The sequence below is a fragment of the Schistocerca cancellata genome, chromosome 3 (genome assembly GCF_023864275.1).
Source record: "Schistocerca cancellata isolate TAMUIC-IGC-003103 chromosome 3, iqSchCanc2.1, whole genome shotgun sequence".
NCBI lineage: Eukaryota > Metazoa > Arthropoda > Insecta > Orthoptera > Acrididae > Schistocerca > Schistocerca cancellata.
In genome coordinates this window covers 110,090,240-110,113,033 of record NC_064628.1, presented here as the reverse complement: position 1 = coordinate 110,113,033, position 22,794 = coordinate 110,090,240, and the positions used below count along the sequence as shown (strand labels likewise).

Here is a 22,794-nt window from a genome sequence, read left to right as displayed (position 1 = left end):
GGCTTTTTGGAAGTTCCATCGTGGCTTTGGTATAGACTTCACAACTGGGATTTCGAGTCCGATTTTCACCAGTACAGGTCGGTGTTGGCTTCTAGGGAAATCACTGAGCACCTTCCTGCTGCTCTGCAAGGGTAATCCTTTGTTGTTAGTGGTAACGAAACAGAGATCGGGAGTGTAGTCCTGAGCCCATCTAGCTGAGCGGAATGTCCCTTTGTCCTTCCCGTCAAACTTTAAGACAAGGCGTTCCATTTCAGCCCATTCTGATACTTTCTCTCCATCTTCATTCGTGGTTCTGTAGCCCCATTGTGTGTTATGGCTGTTGAAGTCTCCAATTACTATTCCTGGACGTGGAATATTTTGAGCAGCTTCATTTACCCATGGTTGTGCTGGGGGCTTATAGATGTTCACAATCTCTGTGTTGGCGACTTTCAGCCTGATGGTATGGATGTTATTTTCCGTTTTTGTTTGGACATCTGTTACCTCTTCAACATCATTCTTGATATATGTTGCAGATCCGTAACTTGCATGGTATGTCGCAGCAGCTAACGTGTAGCCAGGGAGCTTACACCTGGAATGAAGTTGGGTTTCGTCTGAGCAGTGGGTTTCCTGTAGTAGAACAACGTACACCTTGTTTTCAATCAATATTTGAGTGAGATACTCACTTTTTGCTCTGCTTGTTCTCTCTATGTTTAGCTGTAAGAGCCGGAGGGTATTCCCTAAGTCCTTTGTCAGGTAGTTCTTGGCAGAACTGTTTTGCTTCATTGCTATGTATCCTCTTACAGCTAGGATATCCTAAGGTAATTTGCAACCACCAGAGGTCCAGCAGCCTATATCTGTAGACTATTTAGCCGTAACTTAGTTACGTTGCCCGGGGTACACCACTTGGAGGCTAGCCTACTTTGTACCCCAACTAATAAATTAACTCAAAAGTAAAAGCTCGCGTGGAATTGACGGCATTCCCAATAGAGTACTAAAAGAAAAGTGGCATTCTCAGCCACTTATGTAGAAGCTCACTGAAACAGGGCATTTTTCTAGAGAGACTGGAATATGCTGTTGTTGAACCATCGCATAAAAAAGGGGTAGGTCTGTAAACATCAGCAGAATCCTCTACCTGGGGAGGTATCAAGAACGATGTTCAGTCGTGGTACGGTATTGTTCTTAATATGTTTTAATGACTTGTCACTGTACATTCATTAAGATGCAAAGCTAGTTCTTTTTGCTGACGATACAAGTATAGTAATCACGCCCAACAAATTGTCAATAATGTCTGTCAGAAAATTATTAAGTGTTTCTCTACAAATGGACTCTCACTAAATTTTGAGGACACACAGTATATACAATTCTGTACAGTAAATGGCGTAACACCATTGATAAATATAGACTTTGAACAGAAGTCTATTGATAAGGCAGAATGTTCAAAATTTTTGAGTATGTGTACTGATGAGAAACTGAACTGGAAGAAACACATTGATGATCTGCTGAAACATTTAGGTTCAGTTATTGTGCTATTAGGATTATTGCAAATTTTGGTGATAAGCGTATCAGTAAACTAGCCTACTATACCTATTTTCTATCACTGATTTCATAAGGCATCATATTTGGGGGTAATTCATTATTAAGAGAAAAAGTACTCATTATACAAAAGCGTGTAATCAGAATAATAGCTGGAACCCACCCAAGATCACCTTCCAGACATTTATTTAAGGAACTCGCGATATTCACAGTACCGTCGCAATACATATAATCACTTATGAAATTTGTTATTAATAAACCATCCCAGTTCAAAAATAGTAGCTAACTGCATACCTACAGCACCAGAAGAAAGGATTATCTTCACTATTCTGGATTAAATCTGACTTTGGCACAGAAAGGCGTGAATTGTGCTGCCAAAAAATGTTCGGTCATTTGCCAAATAGCATTAAAAGTCTGACAGATAGCCAACCAACATTTAAAAATAAATTCAAAGAATTTCTGAATGACAATACCTTCTACTCCAACAGATGAATTTTTAGATATGAGGTAGTAACTGTAAAAAAAAAGGGTAAAACTTATGTAAACTGACATTTTCCACGCCGACGGCTGTGGTCTGGCGGTTCTAGGCGCATCAGTCCGGAACCACGCTGCTGCTACGGTCGTAGGTTCGAATCCTGGCTCGGGCATGGATGTGTGTGCTGTCCTTAGGTAGTTAGGTTTAAGTAGTTCTAAGTCTAGGTGACTGATGACCTCAGATGTTAAGTCCCATTGTGCTTAGAGCCATTTGAACCATTTGAAATTTTCCACGTTATTGCGAAGTGTCGTATTCATGATCTGTGGAACAAGTATTAAATGTAATGTGAACACTAATGAAATGTTCGAATGCAGTATTAGTGATGTGCTGTTTGACACCATGTTTATTAAGTGTCTGACGTAACTTTGCAAAACGACATGAAACCGAGGAGCCCAGGTCGGTTGTGAGGAAGGCGAATGGTAGATTTCTGTATATTTGGAGTATAGCTCATCCAAAAAGGAGGCAACATACAGAACACTTGTGTGAGCCATCGCTGCTCGAGCGTTGAGGATCCCGCAGATTGAATTAAATGAAGTCATCGAAGCAATTCTAAGGCGCGCTGTTAGATTTATTATATGTATGTCTGATCAAAGCGCAAGTATTACTGAAATTCTCTGTAAACTCGAGTGGGAATCGGTGGAGGAAAGACGACATTCATTTCGCAAAATACTATTAGGAACATTTAGAGATCCATCATTTAAGAGAGACTACAGAAAGATTCTGCTGCCACCAATATTCAACTCGAGTAGGATCACGAAGATAAGATAAATCAGGGTGCGTACGAGAGCATATAGTGATTGGTTTCAATCCAGTCCGCGGAATAAATTCGGGGAAGAGAAAGAGGCGCTCGCCTTGTACTTATCCCGTGACGCTTTTTCGGATATTAGCCATTCTCTTGTTCACATTTTCCAGTTTGACTTCTATGCAATACAACTGAAATTTATTAAGCTCATGTGATTTAGACTTTCAAACAAAGAAATGAAGGCTTAATTTATTTAGTGTCACAGAAACAACCCATGCTATGCTATCAGTCATCAAACGTATTTTGGACATGTATGTCAAAAATGCTTGCTAATAGTGTTTGTGGATTTTATCACACTAAATTCCAACACTCTGATAGCCTGTCTGTGGTGAAAATTCGCCAAGTTACTCGTACTTGCTTGCTGACTGGGATTTCCTGACTCATTGCCGTAATTTGTTTTTTTGTTCTTTCTCCTGTTAACATTAACAAATAATTCTTGTCCTTCGTGGACGTATGATAACATTGCAACGGTTGAAACTCAAGGCAATTTATACTGAATTAGCTGCAACCAGTTGCTTTTACAGGTGTTTATTTTTCCATCATGACGTTTCAAGACTGCTGGCATCACATCTTCGGATGTTTTCATTTATTTATTTATTCTGAACATTGTTTCTTTACTAACGGCGTTGCAGAATTTTGCAATGGAAGTTTTTAAGATAGTAAATAAATAAATGTAAACATCTGAAAATGGGGTTAACATAACATGACTGTACTTTAAAAATGCAAGTCTTGAGGCAAATTTGTTGGTGTGTTGTTTCGGGAAATGGATGCCTTTCATATTGGTGCGTTACCACATAAACATTAACCTCACGGGCACCCCAGTTTCGACTTTGTGAGCTAGGAGTGCTGATGTCACGTCACGTGACGATCCGTTCCACAAGCTTAAGTAAGTATTTGAATAAGGCCCCGCGGGTCACCAGCGGTTGCCCATGCCTGATATGGCCAGTCGTTTTTCCCTCGCTCGATTTTCTGGTGCTTACGAACGGGAATGGCTAGAAGTGGTACAAGGCACCCCGTGCAAGCACTGTATGGTGACATGAAGCGTATGAGTATTTGGAGGTGATTAGAGATGGTATGCAGTCTTAAATTTGGAAAGGATGGGGAAACACGTCGGCCATGCTCTTCAAAGGACTCACCTAACTTTTGCCTTCAAATCTAAGAGAGGGTGGATGGACTTGGAATTTGAACCTCCGTCCTCTAGAATACAAGTGCTGTGTTCTAACCACTTTACCACCTCGCCGATAGTTCTGGCCTGTTAACCGACATGAAGGAAGACTGGTCTCAAAATTAGGTCGCCCATTTTCGCGGCCTACACATTCCAGTTGCACCGATGCTGATGATTCGCTGTCACCATACCATGGCGGTTCTGCATACTATGTCACAGATGATCGTTATGAAAGCCGAGGCTACCACTCCGTGTCAAGGTGGCCCCATCATTGAATAGGATGGAAGACACAAATCCTGGAATCGTGGTTGCCTGGTGAAGCAACCAGTGACAAAACTGCTCCCGATGTGGAAAGTCGCAACATTTCCAATTACTATGGCAGGATAGGGCGCTAGGGCATGACGTTCGAGGAATAGTACCATCCTCTAGGAGGAAACTATGCGTATGGTAACTGTGGCTGCATGGTACATAGCGTATTAGACCACAGTCTCTTTAACAAAGTATGATTGAATAAACGGTCTCTAACATGGAAACCATGCATTTCGGGACATATGTTAATTAGACCTTTTGTACTCTGTATCCTCTCATTGATCAATCAATAGGGTTTGTACACAGTGCAAATAAAATCACTACTGTATAAATTTCTAACTCAACATAGCATTTAAGAGTGAAAAATAATTTTATGTAGGCTAGAGCCGATTGCGCAAACATGCCAAGGGCATAGGGCACGTTTAGGCACCTGTACGGACACGTTTACGCATATCATGGAGCATAGTTATAAGTAAACAAAATACACCGTCAAAACATCTTTTACTGGCAGTAGCCGGTCGGGGTGGCCGAGCGGTTCTAGGCGCTACAGTCTGGAACCGCACGACCGCTACGGTCGCAGGTTCGAATCCTGCCTCGGGCATGGATGTTTGTGATGTACTTAGGTTAGTTAGGTTTAAGTAGTTCTACGTTCTAGGGGACTGATGACCGTAGAAGTTAAGTCCCATAGTGCTCCGAGCCATTTGAACCATTTTTACTGGCAGTAAATAAAATTACAAGCTTAATTATACCAATTAATACGGTAAAATACAAAAATTGTACTAGTAGTAAACCAACTTCTATGCGAACTTGATCCTTTTAGCACAATACTGCATATGTAGATGTTTGGATGTTAATTAGAGGCCTGTTCATCATCATTGTCCGAGTTGCAATTTATGCACACAAAAGATAATAGCCTGTGTTTCCTGTGACACAGTCGCCTTGAGTCCACCTTTTGCATCTGAGGCACTGGGCCCATTCTCGATTTCTTTTTGTTTGGTTGTATCGTTTCAAGCAGTAAATACAAACGAAATTTTCATCCCCTTCATTACACTGCCGCAGATTATAAGAGACAGGAAGAAGAACTGGATGGGACATTGTCTTAGACCGGAGGGTTTGTCAACAGACGTTTTGGAAGGGCTAGTGATTGAGATGAATTTGGGAAGAAGTAGGAGATAACAGGAAGTGGAAATTACGTGAACCTAAAGAGGATGGCAGAAGATAGGACAGCATAGAGAAGTAGCATGTGAATACCTGTCTTTGGATAGGCACTGATGATGACATCAGAAGTTATCCTATTCACATTTTTCCTTGTTCTTGTTTTTAGCCATATTTTGTCCTTCCCATTCCTTGCTGTCACAGAATTAATTCTTTCTGCATGAGATTCAGTAGTTTGAAACGGCTTTTTCAGCCATTTCTACGTTTTATTCACTGTTCCTTCATTTCTTTAGATTGCGTTTCCAACTGCTGCTGTCTTATTTTATGTGGACTGGGGTGTCGGTTAGGTTGCCAGTGCAAAGTGTTGCATAAACATGCTCCAAAATAACTGCATAAATGTGCCCCTTCGCCTTGTTTGAATTAGCATTGGAAATGCAGTAGAAACTTTAGAAACTTTCAGGCTTTCAGATTATACAAAAGTACCCTTGTAAGGTGTCCAGATTTTACTGACCTTACGTGAGCTTGATCCATAATGACAGTACGATACAGTATCATATCCTCAGAAAATAATTATTATATTATATCAACAAAAGGCAATTTCAGTAATCTAATATACCGAAAACTACAAAACAATATCTACCAATATGGACAGGAGCATGAACAAATAAGTTAAAGTGAAACCCATTTTGGAGACGAACTGGGCAGGTGGTTAACGGCATCGGAAAACCCCACTTGAGAATGGTGAGCTTCAGCGCAGAAAGGTATAAGGCCAGAACAATGCATTATTCCTTTTAATCTAAATATGGCCGGAACCGAAGGTAAGTGGCTGGTTGGCTTTAACAGGGCTAGGCTGCGACCTGGCAAGAAAAATGAATTCACCCCTAGAGAGATGGCGATTGGCTGAAACCATATTGGGTGACGCAGACGCGATACAGTGGGGAGATCATCATTATATAAAAGCATTTTGAGAACTAACATTTCTAGATATCTCTCTTGTCTCACGGCGGACCGCACAAGTGTGTGGAAAATAGCGACGGCATTGAGAACTTTGCTTTCTGCGAAGTGTGGACGATACGCTTCACGTATCATGGTGACAGATAGCAAAGAGGTAGTTAAGTATTCCTGCGGGAATTTTTGGGGGCAAAGAAATTGTGCAAATCGCCCCAACCATTAGCGAGTGTGCAATAGCCATTATTTCGACTAGGGAAAGATTAGCGTTCAACGGAACGCAGGAAAGTTGAGACTGAGTGAATTCAGTCAAGGCCAGAATGGAGAACTAGCGTTTCAGATCCAGCACGGAGACAACGCCGTTGCATGTGCCACTTGGTAAAGTACCATTGCGCATTAGGCCACAGTAAATGTTCAGTAGAGATTTTACTCACTCTATCTAGCTTGTGTGCACTTTGACCATTGAATATCAAAAGCTAGGATGCTAACCTACCCTCACATTGAGTATATGAGAGTTTTTTCATTGGTTCAAAAAGTAAATTTATTCTCCACCAACTTAGAGCAGTGACCAGCTACAACATCGTAGATGTAAACGAGTTACTGAAGCTTTTAATCATTCTTTCCTGTGATAATTTTTTTTTTCATATCTAGAGACAACGATTTTAATATTTGTCAGTTCGAATGTCCAAGAGGTAAATAATTTGTTATTGAGTGTCAAAAGTAATTGAACATGATTGTTCTGTATCACTTGACCCTTGAAAGTACAGTTGACAAATTATATGTAGAATAAAAAAGGGAATAACTGTTTTGTCTTTCTAGAATAGACTCCAGACTTTCAATTTATTAATTGATGCATTCAAGTTAAGTGACAGCAGCATTTTAATGATTTTTGTCATAATCCTCACATGATATTAGCTGATTTACAGGGTCAGGTTCATAGGTATATAGGATGTCTGTTTAACACCCTGGGCTTGAGAAGACAGTTTAGATTTTTTGTCCTTTTACACACTAATTGGTAAGTTAAGTTTGCACACATTAGTACACTCACTCTGCGGGCACAAAGTGCTGATAATCTCACACCCTGTATAGTAGAATAATCTCTTGCAAATGAAAATACACTGAAGAGCCATAGAAACTGGTACATCTGCGTAATATGGTGTAGGGCCCCACGAGCAAGTAGAAATGCCACAACACAATGTAGCATGGACGCGACTAATGTCTGAAGTAGTGTTGTAGGGAAATGACACCATGAATCCCGCGGGGCTGTCCATAAATCCGTAAGAGTACGAGGGTATGATGGTCTCTTTTGAACAAAATGTTGCAATGCATCCAGATATGCTCAATAATGTTCATGTTTGGGGACTTTGATGGCCAGCGGCAGAATTCAGTTTCAGAGTAGTGTTCCTGGGGCCATTTTGTAGCAGATCTGGACGTTTGGGGCGTTGCATTATGATGCTGGAATCGCCCAAGTCCGTCAGAATCCATAAGAGACATGAATGGGTGCAGGGAATTAGACAAGGTGCGTACAAATTTGTCGCTTGTAAGAGTCGTACCTAGACATATCAGGGGTCCCATGTCACTCCAACGGCACACGCCCCACACCATTACAGAGCTTCCACCAGCTTGAACAGTCCCCTGGTGACATGCAGGGTCCATGGATTCATGAGGTTGTCTCCATATCCATACACGTCCATCCACCCGATATAATTTGAAACGAGAGTCGTCCGATCAGGCAACATATTTCCAGTCATCAACGGACCAGTCCGGTGTTGACGGGCCCGGGCAAGGCTTTAAACTTTGTGTCGTGCAGCGATCAAGAGTACATGATTGGGCTTTCGTCTCCGAAAGCCCATATCGGTGATGTTTCGTTGAATGGTTCGCATGCTGATACTTGTTGATGGCCCAGCATTGAGATCTGCAGCAATTTGCTGAAAGGGTGCACTTGTGTCACTCTGAATGATTCTCTTCAGTCGTCACTAGTCCCGTTCCGCAGCGATGTCGGAGTTTGATGTTTTACCGGATTCCTGCTATTCACGGTACACTCGTGAAATGATCGTACGTGAAAATCCCACTTCATCGCTACCTCAGGGATGCTGCGTCCCATCGCTCGTGCACCGACTACCGACTGTAACACCACTTTCAAACTCACTTATATCTCGATAAGTTCCCATTGTAACAGCAGTGACCGATCTAACAACTGCGCCAGACACTTGTCTTATATAGGAGTTGCCGACTGTAGCGCCATATTCTGTCTGTTTACATGTCTCTATATTTGAATAACATTTTCTTTGGCGCTTCAGCGTATATGTATCTAATCTTAGTTCTACAAGGTGTGCTTCGTAGAAGCTTCGCTAAAGGAGTAACAAGATTATCTCACCTTTCATAAAAACTTGAACATATCCTTCGCGCTAAAACATTTGCGAGAGCCCTCACTAGACGGCAGCACTAACCTTTCAGTTTCGATACCGCTCTGGCAAGAATGGCTCCCGTGAAAATTACCCTACGTAGATGGGCCCTATGCGTAAACGTTTTCCTGGCTCGCCTACTGGTTTCTGGCTGCTATCACACTCATCTACGACAGTTATTACGCGTCAGACAAATCCTGCTCTAGCGGATAAATAAAACCCTATGCCAACGATCCAGATACAGTTTCAGGTGCTCTCTAGCCTAGTTTTTTCACACTCAGTCGACAGAATCCTCACAGCTGCTTCCTAAAAGTCCAGCGCAGTAATATTCTGTTTCTACTCCGGCCTGTAAATAGTAGGTGGCATTCATCAAGAGGTGTTGCTGAGCTCGGGCCATCAGTCAGTGTGTCTCACGATAGCGGCTGAACGTTCGAATTGCGTCACTGTGATACTTGCCAATACGGCGGGCAATTTAACGTGCTGTCAGCTCCTCTAGAAGCGACTACGCTCTGAAAATGGCTCTGAGCACTATGGGACTTAACATCTATGGTCATCAGTCCCCTAGAACTTAGAACTATTTAAACCTAACTAACCTAAGGACAGCACACAACACCCAGCCATCACGAGGCAGAGAAAATCCCTGACCCCGCCGGGAATCGAACCCGGGAACCCGGGCGTGGGAAGCGAGAACGCTACCGCACGACCACGAGCTGCGGGCAACTACGCTCTGACGGCCTAAGCTTGTTATGATCCTTCGTGGCTTGTTGAGAGAGAATATCGTGCTCTAGCGATCTCTACTGAACTGCTCTAAGAATGCAGGATTACTTTTACCTCCATAAAGCATGAGACCGTAGTTATCGATTTCGTCTGGTCAGAAGAGTATGTTGTTGTTGTGGTCTTCAGTCCTGACACTGGTTTGATGCAGCTCTCCATGCTACTCTATCCTGTGCAAGCTTCTTCATCTCCCAATACGTACTGCAGCCTACATCCTTCTGAATCTGTTTAGTGTATTCATCTCTTGGTCTCCCTCTACGATTTTTACCCTCCACGCTGTCCTCCAATACTAAATTGGTGATCCCTTGATGCCTCAGAACATGTCCTACCAACCGATCCCTTCTTCTTGTCAAGTTGTGCCACATACTTCTCTTCTCCCCAATCCTATTCAATACTTCCTCATTAGTTACGTGATCTACCCATCTAATCTTCAGCATTCTTATGTAGCACCACATTTCAAAGGCTTCTTTTCTCTTCTTGTCCAAACTATTTACTGTCCATGTTTCACTTCCATACATGGCTACACTCCATACAAATACTTTCAGAAACGACTTCCTGACATTTAAATCTATACTCGATGTTAACAAATTTCTCTTCTTCAGAAACGCTTTCCTTGCCATTGTCAGTCTACATTTTATATCCTCTCTACTTCGACCATCATCAGTTACTTTGCTCCCCAAATAGCAAAACTGATTTACTACTTTAAGTATCTCGTTTCCTAATCTAATTCCCTCAGTATCGCCCGACTTAATTCGACTACATTCCATTATCCTAGTTTTGCTTTTGTTGATGTTCATCTTATATCCTCCCTTCAAGACACTGTCCATTCCGTTCAACTGCTCTTCCAAGTCCTTTGCTGTCACTGACAGAATTACAATGTCATCGGCGAACCTTAAAGTTTTTATTTCTTCTCTATGGATTTTAATACCTACTCCGAATTTTTCTTTTGTTTCCTTTACTGCGTGACGAAAGGAGCAAAATCTACGAGTATGTAAGAGTGGTGCTAAACATTTTCGGAAACGTTTATAATAAAACTACAGTACTAGGTGAAGGAAGTCAATCCCTGATGTGTAAGCTACTGATTCGAAACAGAGAGGGCCGTAACTTGTTGGATTTACCGTTTACCCTACTCAATACAAGTTGTTTAACGTCACTCATATAAAAATGGTGGGCTAACATTTACAAATACTACATCACCTAATGCCACACACAATCATCAGAAATTTATTATATACTTCTTTCGAGGGCCGAAAGAAAGTGTGCCATTTATGGGAGAGTTATTTGTTTCACCCTATATCGCCACAAAATCAGGAACTTCCGCCATACTTGTAGAGCGGCTCATTCTATATACGTGTCGCACTCTTCCCAATTATACACTAAGGTGACAAAAGTCAACGGATACCGTCTAATATCGTGTCGGACCTCCTCTTACTCGGCGTAATGCAGCAACTCGACGTGATACGGACTCAAAAAGTCTTTAGAAAGACCCTTCGTATAGAAAAATTACACCATGTCACCTCTAAGGCCGTCAGCAGTTGCAAAAGTGTTGCCGATATGGGATTTTGTACAAGAACTGACCTCTCGTTTACATCCCATAGATGTTCGGTGGGATTCCTGTCGGGTGATCTGGGTGGCCAGATCACTTGTTCGAACTGTCCAGACTGTTTTTCAAACCAATCGCTGAGAATTGTGGTCCACTGATGTGGTGCATTGACATCCGTAAAAATTCCATCGTTATTTGGGAACATGACTGAAAATGGTCTCTAAGTAGCCGCAAATAACCATTTCCTGTCTATTATCGGTTCCATTCCGTGTAATCACGGCCCACACCATTATGGAGCCTCCACCAGCTTGTACAGTGTCTTGTTGATAACGTGGGTCAATGGCTTCGTGGGCCTGCAGCACGTTCGAGCCCTGCCATCAGTTCTTACCAGCAGGAATCGGGACACATCTGACCAGGCCACGGTTTTCCATTCGTCTGGCGTCCAACGTAAATGGTCACGCACGCAGAGGAGGCGCTGCAGGCGATATCGTACTGTTAGTAAAGATGATTGGAAAAGAGCACAGGTAGTCCCAGTCTTCAAAAAGGGTCGTCGAGCAGATGCGCAAAACTATAGACCTATATCTCTGACGTCGATCTGTTGTAGAATTTTAGAACATGTCTTTTGCTCGAGTATCATGTCGTTTTTGGAAACTCAGAATCTACTATGTAGGAATCAACATGGATTCCGGAAACAGCGATCGTGTGAAACCCAGCTCGCTTTGTTTGTTCATGAGACCCAGAAAATATTAGATACGGGCTCCCAGGTAGATGCTATTTTTCTTGACTTCCGGAAGGCGTTCGATACAATTCCGCACTGTCGCCTGATAAACAAAGTAAGAGCCTACGGAATATCAGACCAGCTGTGTGGCTGGATTGAAGAGTTTTTAGCAAACAGAACACAGCATGTTGTTATCAACGGAGAGACGTCTACAGACATTAAAGTAACCTCTGGCGTGCCACAGGGGAGTGTTATGGGACCATTGCTTTTCACAATATATATAAATGACCTAGTAGATAGTGTCGGAAGTTCCATGCGGCTTTTCGCGGATGATGCTGTAGTATACAGAGAAGTTGCAGCATTAGAAAATTGTAGCGAAATGCAGGAAGATCTGCAGCGGACAGGCACTTGGTGCAGGGAGTGGCAACTGACCCTTAATATAGACAAATGTAATGTATTGCGAATACATAGAAAGAAGGATCCTTTATTGTATGATTATATGATAGCGGAACAAACACTGGTAGCAGTTACTTCTGTAAAATATCTGGGAGTATGCGTGCGGAACGATTTGAAGTGGAATGATCATATAAAATTAATTGTTGGTAAGGCGGGTACCAGGTTGAGATTCATTGGGAGAGTCCTTAGAAAATGTAGTCCATCAACAAAGGAGGTGGCTTACAAAACACTCGTTCGACCTATACTTGAGTATTGCTCATCAGTGTGGGATCCGTACTAGATCGGGTTGACGGAGGAGATAGAGAAGATCCAAAGAAGAGCGGCGCGTTTCGTCACAGGGTTATTTGGTAACCGTGATAGCGTTACGGAGATGTTTAACAAACTCAAGTGGCAGACTCTGCAAGAGAGGCGCTCTGCATCGCGGTGTAGCTTGCTCGCCAGGTTTCGAGAGGGTGCGTTTCTGGATGAGGTATCGAATATATTGCTTCCCCCTACTTATACCTCCCGAGGAGATCACGAATGTAAAATTAGAGAGATTAGAGCGCGCACAGAGGCTTTCAGACAGTCGTTCTTCCCGCGAACCATACGCGACTGGAACAGGAAAGGGAGATAATGACAGTGGCACGCAAAGTGCCCTCCGCCACACACCGTTGGGTGGCTTGCGGAGTATAAATGTAGATGTAGATGTAGATGTAGATGTACTCGCGTCAGTCGTATGCTGCCGTAGCCTACTGTCGCCAAATTTCGCCGCACTGTCCTAACGGATACGTCTACCGTACGTCCCAAGTTGATCTCTCTAGGTACTTCACACAGTGTTGTTTGTCTGCTAGTTGTGACAACTCTATGCAAATGTTGCTGCTTTCAGTCTCAGTCGTTAAGTGAAGGCCGTCGGTCAATGCATTGTTCGTGACGAGAGGTAAATTTGCTATTCTCGGGCCACTCTTGACACTGTGGATCTCGCAGTACTGAATTCCCTAATGTTTTGCGAAATGGAATCTTCCAAGCGTCTAGCCCCAACTGCCACTCCGCATTGGAAGTCTTTTAATTCTCGTCGCTCGGCCATAATCACTTCGGAAACACTTTTACACGAATCACCTGAGTGCAAATGACAGCTCTGCCAATGCGCTTCCCTTTTATACCTTGTGTACACGATAGTACCGCCATTTGTATATGTGCTTACCGCTATCCCATGATTTTTGTCTCCTTAGTATAGTCTTCTGCTTAACAGGTTGTCATGAACAGCAGATACAACTTGAGCTGAATAAGTGTTTTCAGACCAACTGGAATAGGGAAGAAAAATACACTATGTGATCAAAAGTATCCGGACACACGGCTGAAAATTACAAATTCGTGGCGCCCTCCATCGGTAATGCTGGAATTCAGTATGGTGTTGGCCCACCCTCAGTCTTGAGGACAGCTTCCATTCTCGCAGGCATACGTTCAATCAGGTGCTGGAAGGTTTCTTGGGGAATGGCAGCCCATTCTTCACGGAATTCTGCACTGAGGAGAGGTATCGATATGGCCGGTGAGGCCTCGCACGAAGTCGGCGTTCCAAAACATCCCAAAGGTATTCTGTAGAATTCAGGCCAGTACTCTATGCAGGCCAGTCCATTACAGGGATGTTACTGTCGTGTAACCACTCCGCCACAGACCGTGCATTATGAACAGGTGCTCGATCGTGGTGAAAGACGCAATCGCCATCCCCGAACTGCTCTTCAACACTGGGAGCAAGAAGGTGCTTAAAACATCAATGTACTTCTGCACTGTGATAGTGCCACCCGAAACAGCGAGGGATGCAAGCCTCCTCCATGAAAAATACGACCACACCATAACGCCACCGCCTCCGAATTTTACTATTGGCACTACACACGCTAGCAGATGACGTTCAACGGGCATTCGCCGTACCCACACTCTGCCATCGGGTCGCCACAATCTGTTCCGTGATTCGTCACCCCACGCAACGTTTTTCCACTGTTCAATCGTCCAATGTTTACGCTCCTTACACCAAGCGAGGCGTGATATGTGGCTCATGAGCAGCCGCTCGAACATGAAATCCAAGTTCTCTCACCTCACACCTAACTGTCAAAGTACTTGCAATGGATCCTGATGCAGCTTGGAATTCCTGTGTGATGGTCTGGATAGATGTCTGCCTATGGCACATTACGACCCTGTTCAACTGTCGCCAGTCTCTGTCAGTCAACAAACGAGGTCGGCCAGTACGCTTCTGTGCTGTACGTGTCCCTTCCCGTTTCCACTTCACTATCGCATCGGAAACAGTGGACCTAGGGATGTTTAGGAGTGTGGAAATGTCGCGTGCAGACGTATGACACAAGTGACACCCAATCACCTGACCACGTTCGAGGTCCTTGAGTTCCGCGAAGCGCCCCACTCTGCCCTCTCACGATGACTAATGACTACTGAGGTCGCTGATATGGAGTATTTGGCAGGATGTGGCAGCACAATGCACCTAATATGAAAAATGTATGGTTTTAGGGGTGTGTGATGATGTTCGGTTTGTGGGGCGCTCAACTGCGTGGTTATCAGCGCCCGTACAATTTCCCAACCTTTGCTCAGTCCAATTTCGCCACTTTCCTGGATGATGATGAAATGATGAGGACAACACAAACACCCAGTCATCTCGAGGCAGGTGAAAATCCCAGACCCCGCCGGGAATCGAACCCGGGGTTTTAGGGGTGTCCGAATGCTTTTGATCACATAGTGTATATTGCGCGATGAAACGATCTGGCAGACCGTGCTGTAGTGACGTCTCGAAATTGCCGTGGTGTTTCAGAAGAAGAGCTGAGCTCTCTGCAGCGATGATGCGCTACCGCTTGCTGTGGGCACCACTGGTGGCGCTTCTGGTGGTGGTGGTGGCCGTGGTGCTGGGCGCCGCCACGCCGGCCACCAAGCGCGTCCTCGTCGACATTGCCGTCGACGGCGATGATGGCGACGAAAGGATCGAGGCCATTGAGACTGATGATCCGTCGCAGGACGACAGGTAGTGTGCGCAGGCTGCACCACAAAGTAGATTGCTGCTTGGCTCGTTCTACAACACTTTTTTCAGTCTTTGGTGTGGTTTACTTTGAGTCTATTAGTTGCTGTTCGATCACTTACATTTGAAATATAAGGGATGTTTCACAGTTCATATTACACACTTCTAGAGGCTATAGAGGAGTCTCAGTAGATCAAGTTTCAGACAGGAACCCGTGTCTGGAAACGCCATCCATCGTCTCTACAGAGCGCTAAAGTTATAGACGCCGGCTTCTTTATATATATATATATATATATATATATATATATATATATATATATATATATCCAGATGATTCCGTGATGATGTTACAAACTTTCTAGGATATTGGAGAAAAGTAAATGTATTGAGGGTCCCTGTACCGGAAACGAACGAGGCGAAAGTTATATGCGGCAACTCTTGTGGTACCTCTAACAGTGCAGTAGATGTACCGGTCCTTGTTTTAATCCAGACTACCACCCTGAAAGTTGCCTACCCTACAACCTTAGCAACAACAGTACCAGTACACGTATTCCATAGCCAGAGGTATCGGGATGGTTTCCGCTTATAACTTTCTACTCGTTCGTTTCCTTTAGAGGGACCCTCACCTCAATTTGATAAATTTATCGTCCTCCAACATCCAAGAATGTAACATCATCGCAGAAACACTATACAGGCACAGACTTCTATGATTTTGACGCCCTGTAGCGTCGTTGGATGACGTTTCCGGACAGGTGTTCCTATGTACGTCTTGAACTGCTACGTCCGCTCTAAAACCTCTTGAAGTGTATAACATGAATCGTGGAACACCCTTTATATAGGTGTATCTGAAGTCCAGAGTCCCGACATGCATTTCTCAAAATACGTGATAAAATCGAGCTGCATGACTTCCGAGTTTTGATAATTGTAAAAAAAAAAAAAAAATCCTAGGACAATGGCCCATAGCGCCTAGCGTTCTGCTCTTGTAATGGAAAGGCTGGTGGTTCGTTTCATACTAGACATGACGTTTCTTTTACGTGTGTTTGCGTTCTTTATTTCATGTCAAACTGAAGTACCAAACAACAAATATTGACTCACAATTTTAATGAAAATAATGTATTTTATTACTTATCGCATGAAAATTCTGATATTCGTAATAAATTAAAATTTGCCAGCTAAATGTGAAACACCAAATAGACTTTTTTATTTTTAGTGATTATAAATAAGTATAAAGACAATATTAAAAACAGTCCCATAGCTGTATATACTTCTTTCATTTAACATAAGACTTTTGCAGTTCATTATGAATACTAGTATTCTCATAAAATTAGTTAGTAGAAATAGCAAGATGAAATTTTTTTAAAAACATTATTCAATATCTGTTGATTAACATTTCAGTTTTATAGTAGGTACAGAATGGAAATAAAATTTTAAGAAAATACACTACATGACAAAACAGTGAATCAGCCATAAGACATGGTCGGCTATCAACGTAACTTCATACATGTACACATCGCTGCCAGGTATGAAAATAGTTAGAGATGCAAATTTCCCAGATAGGTAGGACGGCCGCTGGGAACCAGTAACATTTTTCCTATTTTGTATTGTTACCAGGGCTTGTAGGGTACTGGGAAGGACCCCGGAGATGCTGCATACTCGTGTTATGCAGCGTTATCAGGCCTGACAGCGTTTAAAAGGGGCCTCGTTATGGGTCTCCATTTGGCCGAATGGTCTAATAGTGCAGTATCGAGATTTGTGGGGCATTCTGATGGAAGACTGCCCAAATGTTGGATCGTATGGTAACGTCAGGGCAGCCATACTCGTCGCCGATCTTCTGGTCGACCAAGTCTGATGACGACGACGGAGGATCGCCCTACTGTGTACGGAGCACATCGTGACCCCTTCACGCCTGTGCCTGCCCTCCGACAACAAGTAATGGACACGCTGCAATTTTCTGTGCTGTGTCACCCCGCACCATTGATCGGGCCGGCCGCGGTGGTCTAGCGGTTCTAGGCGCTCAGTCCGGAACCGCGCGACCGCTACGGTCGCAGGTTCGAATCCTGCCTCGGGCATGGATGTGTGTGATGTCCTTAGGTTAGTTAGGTTTAAGTAGTGCTAAGTTCTAGGGGACTGATGACCACAGATGTTAAGTCCCATAGTGCTCAGAGCCATTTGAACCATTTTGAACCATTTATCGGAGACTAAACGCAGTCGGACTGTGTAATCGCCTTCCCATGCGTAGGCTGCCGTTAACACCACACAGACTACTGCGACTGGTGTGGTGCCGTCACCGGGAAGCGTGGACTCCTCAAGAGTGGCGTCGCTCTGTGTTCAGCTATGAATCGCCGCTCTGCACCATCTCAGAATACCAACGTCAGTGAGCATAACGGCGACCTGAAGACAAAGTTCCATTGTTCCAGTGTTTCGGTTGGTTGGTTGATTTATGGGAGACCATACAACGAGGTCATCGGTCCCATCGGATTAGGGATGGATGGGGAAGGAAGACGGCCGTTCCCTTTCAAAGGAACCATCCCCTCATTTGCCTGTAGCGATTTACGAAAATCACGGAAAACCTAAATCAGGATGGCCGGAGGCGGGTTTGATCCGTCGTCCTCCCGAATGCGAGTCCAGTGTGCTACCCACTGCGCCACCTCGCTCGGTAGTGTTTCGGAGAGGCACAGCGGTGTTTGTTCTGGCGTCTTGTTGAGGGAAGCCATCGGATGTGGCTTCAGTTTACGTCTGGTAGTGACATTCTGCATCCTCATATATTACCGCTCATCCAACAGTGTTGTGTTGCCATTTATCAACACGAGAATGCGCTTACTCACAGGGCACGTGTCTCTAGGAACTCTCTGCGTGATGCTGAGATAAATCTCGTGGCCATGCATGATTCTCAGATCTGTTCCCGAAAGAACACGTGTTGGACCAGCCTGGACGTCAACTTTGGCCCAGTGCCATTGTCGAGGATCTCGGATATCAAGGACCTGTCATAACTGTTGACCAGCTTGCCTCAGTATAGGATTCAATGGTTTTATGACACCTTGCACCAGTGCATATATCCAGGCCATAGTGGGTGCTACGTCATACTGATAAGTGGGCTTGTTATGCCAACTTCTGTGTCAACTCGAGTTTCTGATTACTGAAATAATATTGCATACACTCACAACACGTGAAACTTCACTTCATTTCCTCCTCCCTTCCTGGGAGTTTTACTTTTCTTGTCAGGCAGTGTATTTGCGTCTGGCGAGAACCGAACCAGCAATCTCTCAGTTACAAGACTAGAATACTAAACACGTAGCTAAGGATCACACTGTTAACAATTACAATATTTTTCATACTTTCCAGGGCTTGGAACTCTTCAAAATCAATTTTTTTCGAATGCTTTGGTATATCGTCTTTAGTTAAAACATTGGCTTTCAGACGATGTTTTGCTGGTTCACCTGAGCTTTCGACATACCTCTGTTAGTATATGAACATGGTATCTGTTCTTTCTGACATGTCCGAAAGAACAGATACCATTTTGTGATCTTGCAGCTCTCGAAGAATGAAATTACAATGAAATCCAGACCATTAGCTGCTTACAGGCGTTGATAAATATCAGCGGAGACAGTTGAAAATGTGTGCCCAGAACGGGACTCGTACCCGCGATCTCCTGCTTAAAAGGCAGACTCTCTATCCGTTTGTGTCCTCGGTGGCTCAGTCGGATAGAGCGTCTGCTATCCAAGCAGGAGATCCCGGGTTCGAGTCCCGTTCGGGGCACACATTTTCAAATGTCACCGCTGATATTTATCAACGCCTGTAAGCAGCTAATGGTCTGGATTTCATTGTAACTTCATACCTCTGCGGATGTCAAAATTATCCGCATTAGTTGGACTGTCTAATAGCTAGATCACTCAGCAAGGGCTCATGACCACTTGATAAAAGGTGTCGCCCAACGGCTAACAAGGACAGGTGTGACTATAGCAAACATGAGGCAGGGGTGTTGCATCTCAAAAAAGATAACAAGGGTTGGGGTGGGGGGGGTGGGAGGGGTTATCAAATGACTATAAGATGAAACCGTGATCCAAATTAATGCATGTTTATTACAAAGTTTCCTGCTAACGTACATGATTAATTATTACCGGAAAAACGGCAACAGAAAGTCGGTTCATCAAATTAAAAAGATTGGAGAATCCCTGTCCACGGTGCAGGTGTCTGTTGCTTCTCATGGAACATCTGTCATTGACTCCTCGAGCACAACCTTTACCGGATCAGCACAAAACAAGATTACTTTGAAATGTATTTTGGCCAGATGGCATTGCTTGTAAACACTGAGATTCTTTGCAGGTGCAGGTGTGTGTCGGGCTACGTTTTATGATTTCTGTGAATACGGCCCTCCACCCCCACATCGCGCATGGCGTATTATGCGAAAAACTGCAGCAACGCGACTCACAGGTGCCACTACTGACAATGTTCGTGTCCCCATCCGCTACCTGCCCCTAGCGGTGAACTAATCTCATCCCCTCGCCCTTACCTCTGAAAGGAGAGTGGCAACTCCTCGGACAAAGCGTCAGACTGGCTCTTCACAGAGCCAGCTAAACTACTGAGAATATTACATTCAAAATAGCCCCTAGGAAAGAGAAGGAATTAATGAAAAAGTAGACGGCTTATTCCTAGCAATCACTGAGGTTTCTAAATGCAAAACTAGTTTATTACTTGATGAGAACAGAACTGAGATGGTAATGATTTTAAATCAGTTATGAGTACTGCATGAGGTGTGCCAGTCCAACAGTGGACTGATACGTACCACTGTTAGATTGAAGAAAAGGGCCAGTGCCTAACATCCCCTCGTCATTTATGACATATGAGACCTAAGAGAGTTTTAATTAGCCACCACCACGCACCACGTGTGTTACAGAAAGACAGGCACCAAATTCACGTATCAACAGAGAGTTTTCTACCCAGGCAACAGATACTCTCTGATCCGATTCGGTATCTGAGCATCAGTTTATGATCTACAAAAGCTCCTGGTCTCCAAGTCTCTCATCGTTTGCTGAGTTTCTACAGTCTTCCACTTTACTTCTTGGTACTTTCATGTTCTCAAAAGTTAGTTGGTGGCATTGAAGTGACATAAAAGTTAGTGGCATTACAGCAACGTTCAGTGCAACACATCATTTGTATGCAGTTTTGGACGCCCATTGCTATCAAAAATGTTCAAATGTGTCTGAATTCATATAGGACGAAACTGCTGAGTTTATCGGTCCCTAGACTTACACACTACTTAAAATAACTTAAATTACCTTATGTAAGAACAACAAACACCCATGCCCGAGGGAGGACTCGAGCCTCCGGCAGAAGGGGCCGCGCACTGCGTGACATGGCACCTATTGGTATCCTTATAAAACAAATTCCTAAAGTCTGTGATTAATATTTGGAACCAGAGCGACGGTAGACGACACCATTTTCCTTTAGTTTCTTTTTTTAAATAAAAAGGTGTTTCGTCTCAGATCTGTCAGGTGTATATTTTTGCAGCTGTAGGCACCCCGGTGACCCCGGTCGCCTACGGTGGACTGGATGGCCGAGCGCTGACCTCTCCAGTTATCAGGATGCTAGGAAATGGCTGTAGAAATGTCAGAAACGCCAAAGAAACATTATTATTTCATAACATCTTTATTCCTGCCGAGTACAATGTGGCTTGGTGATATCAACGACCTTCCCCGAGTCCTCGCTGACTCGTAGTGATGACACCAGATCCGGGCCGCGCAGTCTTGCTAGCGCAGCTCCGCGTGCTGTGACATAGTGGAGGAATGTCCTTACTTTGGCCGCGCGTGGCTGGCGGCGCCCGGCTGGGCGGCGGCTCGGCTGCGGATAGCAAGAGGCTCCGGGTTGGAGTCCCCAGCGCTGTCGGGCTGTCGGCACCAGAAGCGTTCTCGTAGTGCGGAGTGTACTCTATCCCACCCCGTCTTCTTCCCTGCTCCTCCTGGTGGCTCGTCCGCAGTGGACGGGCGGAACGGGCTGCAGTCCCCCAGCGTCGTCGGCTCACCCGGTTGTGACGGCGGATGCACAGGGCTAGGCCCCGCACGATCTCGACGACGGCTCACTGATGTGGTCAGCATTGGGGGCGAGCGAGTCTGCCGCTATGTCTGCTAATCCTGGGTTGATGATTGACAGCGGCAGCAGAGAGGACCAGAGCTGGTACTGTCCCGTCACGTCTGCTGCTGGATGGGCCGCCCTTACTGCAACATCTCCTTAATAAAGATTAACATGTCGATCACTGAGCTGAGCGCTACGCAGCGACCCAGTAAACATCTAACTGCAAGTCTGACTGCGAGTGCCTTGTTGCTATCAAAGCAGGCGTATTTAAAGGAAGCACGAGCGACGTCCTGACGTCATGCTCGTTTGTAATGACCGCATTCGTTTCACTTATACTGCTGGTTCATCTGTCGTACTCGCCCCTTAGGTGCTCTTGCGACAGAGTTACGTGTTGTTGCGGCAGACTTACGCGAAGTTGTGAAATGCAGTACAGCTGACGCTATACCTCTGTCTTGCACTCTACGAAAGTCTCGTCTAACACAAACCCACGTGCTAAGCAATTCTCTCTCGCCTGTCGTGTGTAACCAGGCCATTGTCCCTGCGTGACGACACATTCCGTTATATGTGCAATCCTCTTACCTCTTGCCTAACCTACTGCCTCTGGCTCTCGGCATAGGCAACGAAACTTTGACAATATTCCACGTTTCCAACTCTTTACTATTCCGCGACGCTACACAGCTAACGACTTAATAGTTACATATTACAAACAATTTAAAAAGTAGATTGATGAACAAATTATGTAGTGCATTACTTGGTCATTTAACCATACTCAGTTAGTTGGAATGCTGAAGATTAGGACTGGTGGATTAAAATACAAAATTATTTGCCATGTAAGGAATGGATAGAGCTAACGTTATTGGGTTCTAGTCGTCTGTTGTTTGCACGTCGCAGATCATCGCTAAGTTTCTATCCGCGACGATCTTTTTTCTTCAGATTATGCTGACCGCATCTCTGTGTAAATTCGTTTGGCCTCGCAGTCACTTCGTACTAACTCACCACAGAGTGAATACGTGACTGCTACACGTAGTAACGGCTAACGCTCCATCCGCTACAGTCACCTAATGCAAACGCTTGGAAAAGCCAGGGTGGACGCAACCACAGACGATAATATGTTCTGTTTTAAGGAAGCTTCACCAACGTTGGTGCTTTAAACAGTTGGTGGTTGCGAAATAATGGCAGTTTACAATATAATTCCCACGTGCACCAAAGTATTCATGTCTGCCAACTAGTTTCTGAATTCAAAATAATTTAAAATCTTTTACCATCTACATAATTTTGACCCTAAGCGTCTGGGTCCACTTGTATACCGTTCATGTATCACGTGGAGCGGATTTAAAATCTTCGTCCGGCAGTCAAGATTTAAGTTTTCATTATGTACCCGAAACTGGACGGTTCTTTTTAAAGGAGCAGT

At 44.2% G+C, this 22,794-nt stretch overlaps 1 protein-coding gene and 1 non-coding gene across 2 annotated transcripts in view; both read left to right on the top strand.

The window, feature by feature from the left end:
• The window catches only part of LOC126176056 (uncharacterized), a 135,087-nt gene that overhangs the window by 27,112 nt on the left and 85,181 nt on the right, over positions 1-22,794 (top strand). Inside the window, exon 2 of the mRNA XM_049923188.1 lies at positions 15,114-15,320. Coding sequence (XP_049779145.1) covers positions 15,139-15,320 — 182 coding nt within the window. The 5' untranslated portion in view covers positions 15,114-15,138. The remainder of the gene's footprint in view (positions 1-15,113; positions 15,321-22,794) is intronic.
• On the top strand, positions 18,997-19,070 carry Trnag-ucc (transfer RNA glycine (anticodon UCC)). The gene has a single exon. It is a non-coding gene; the product is annotated as a tRNA-Gly (tRNA).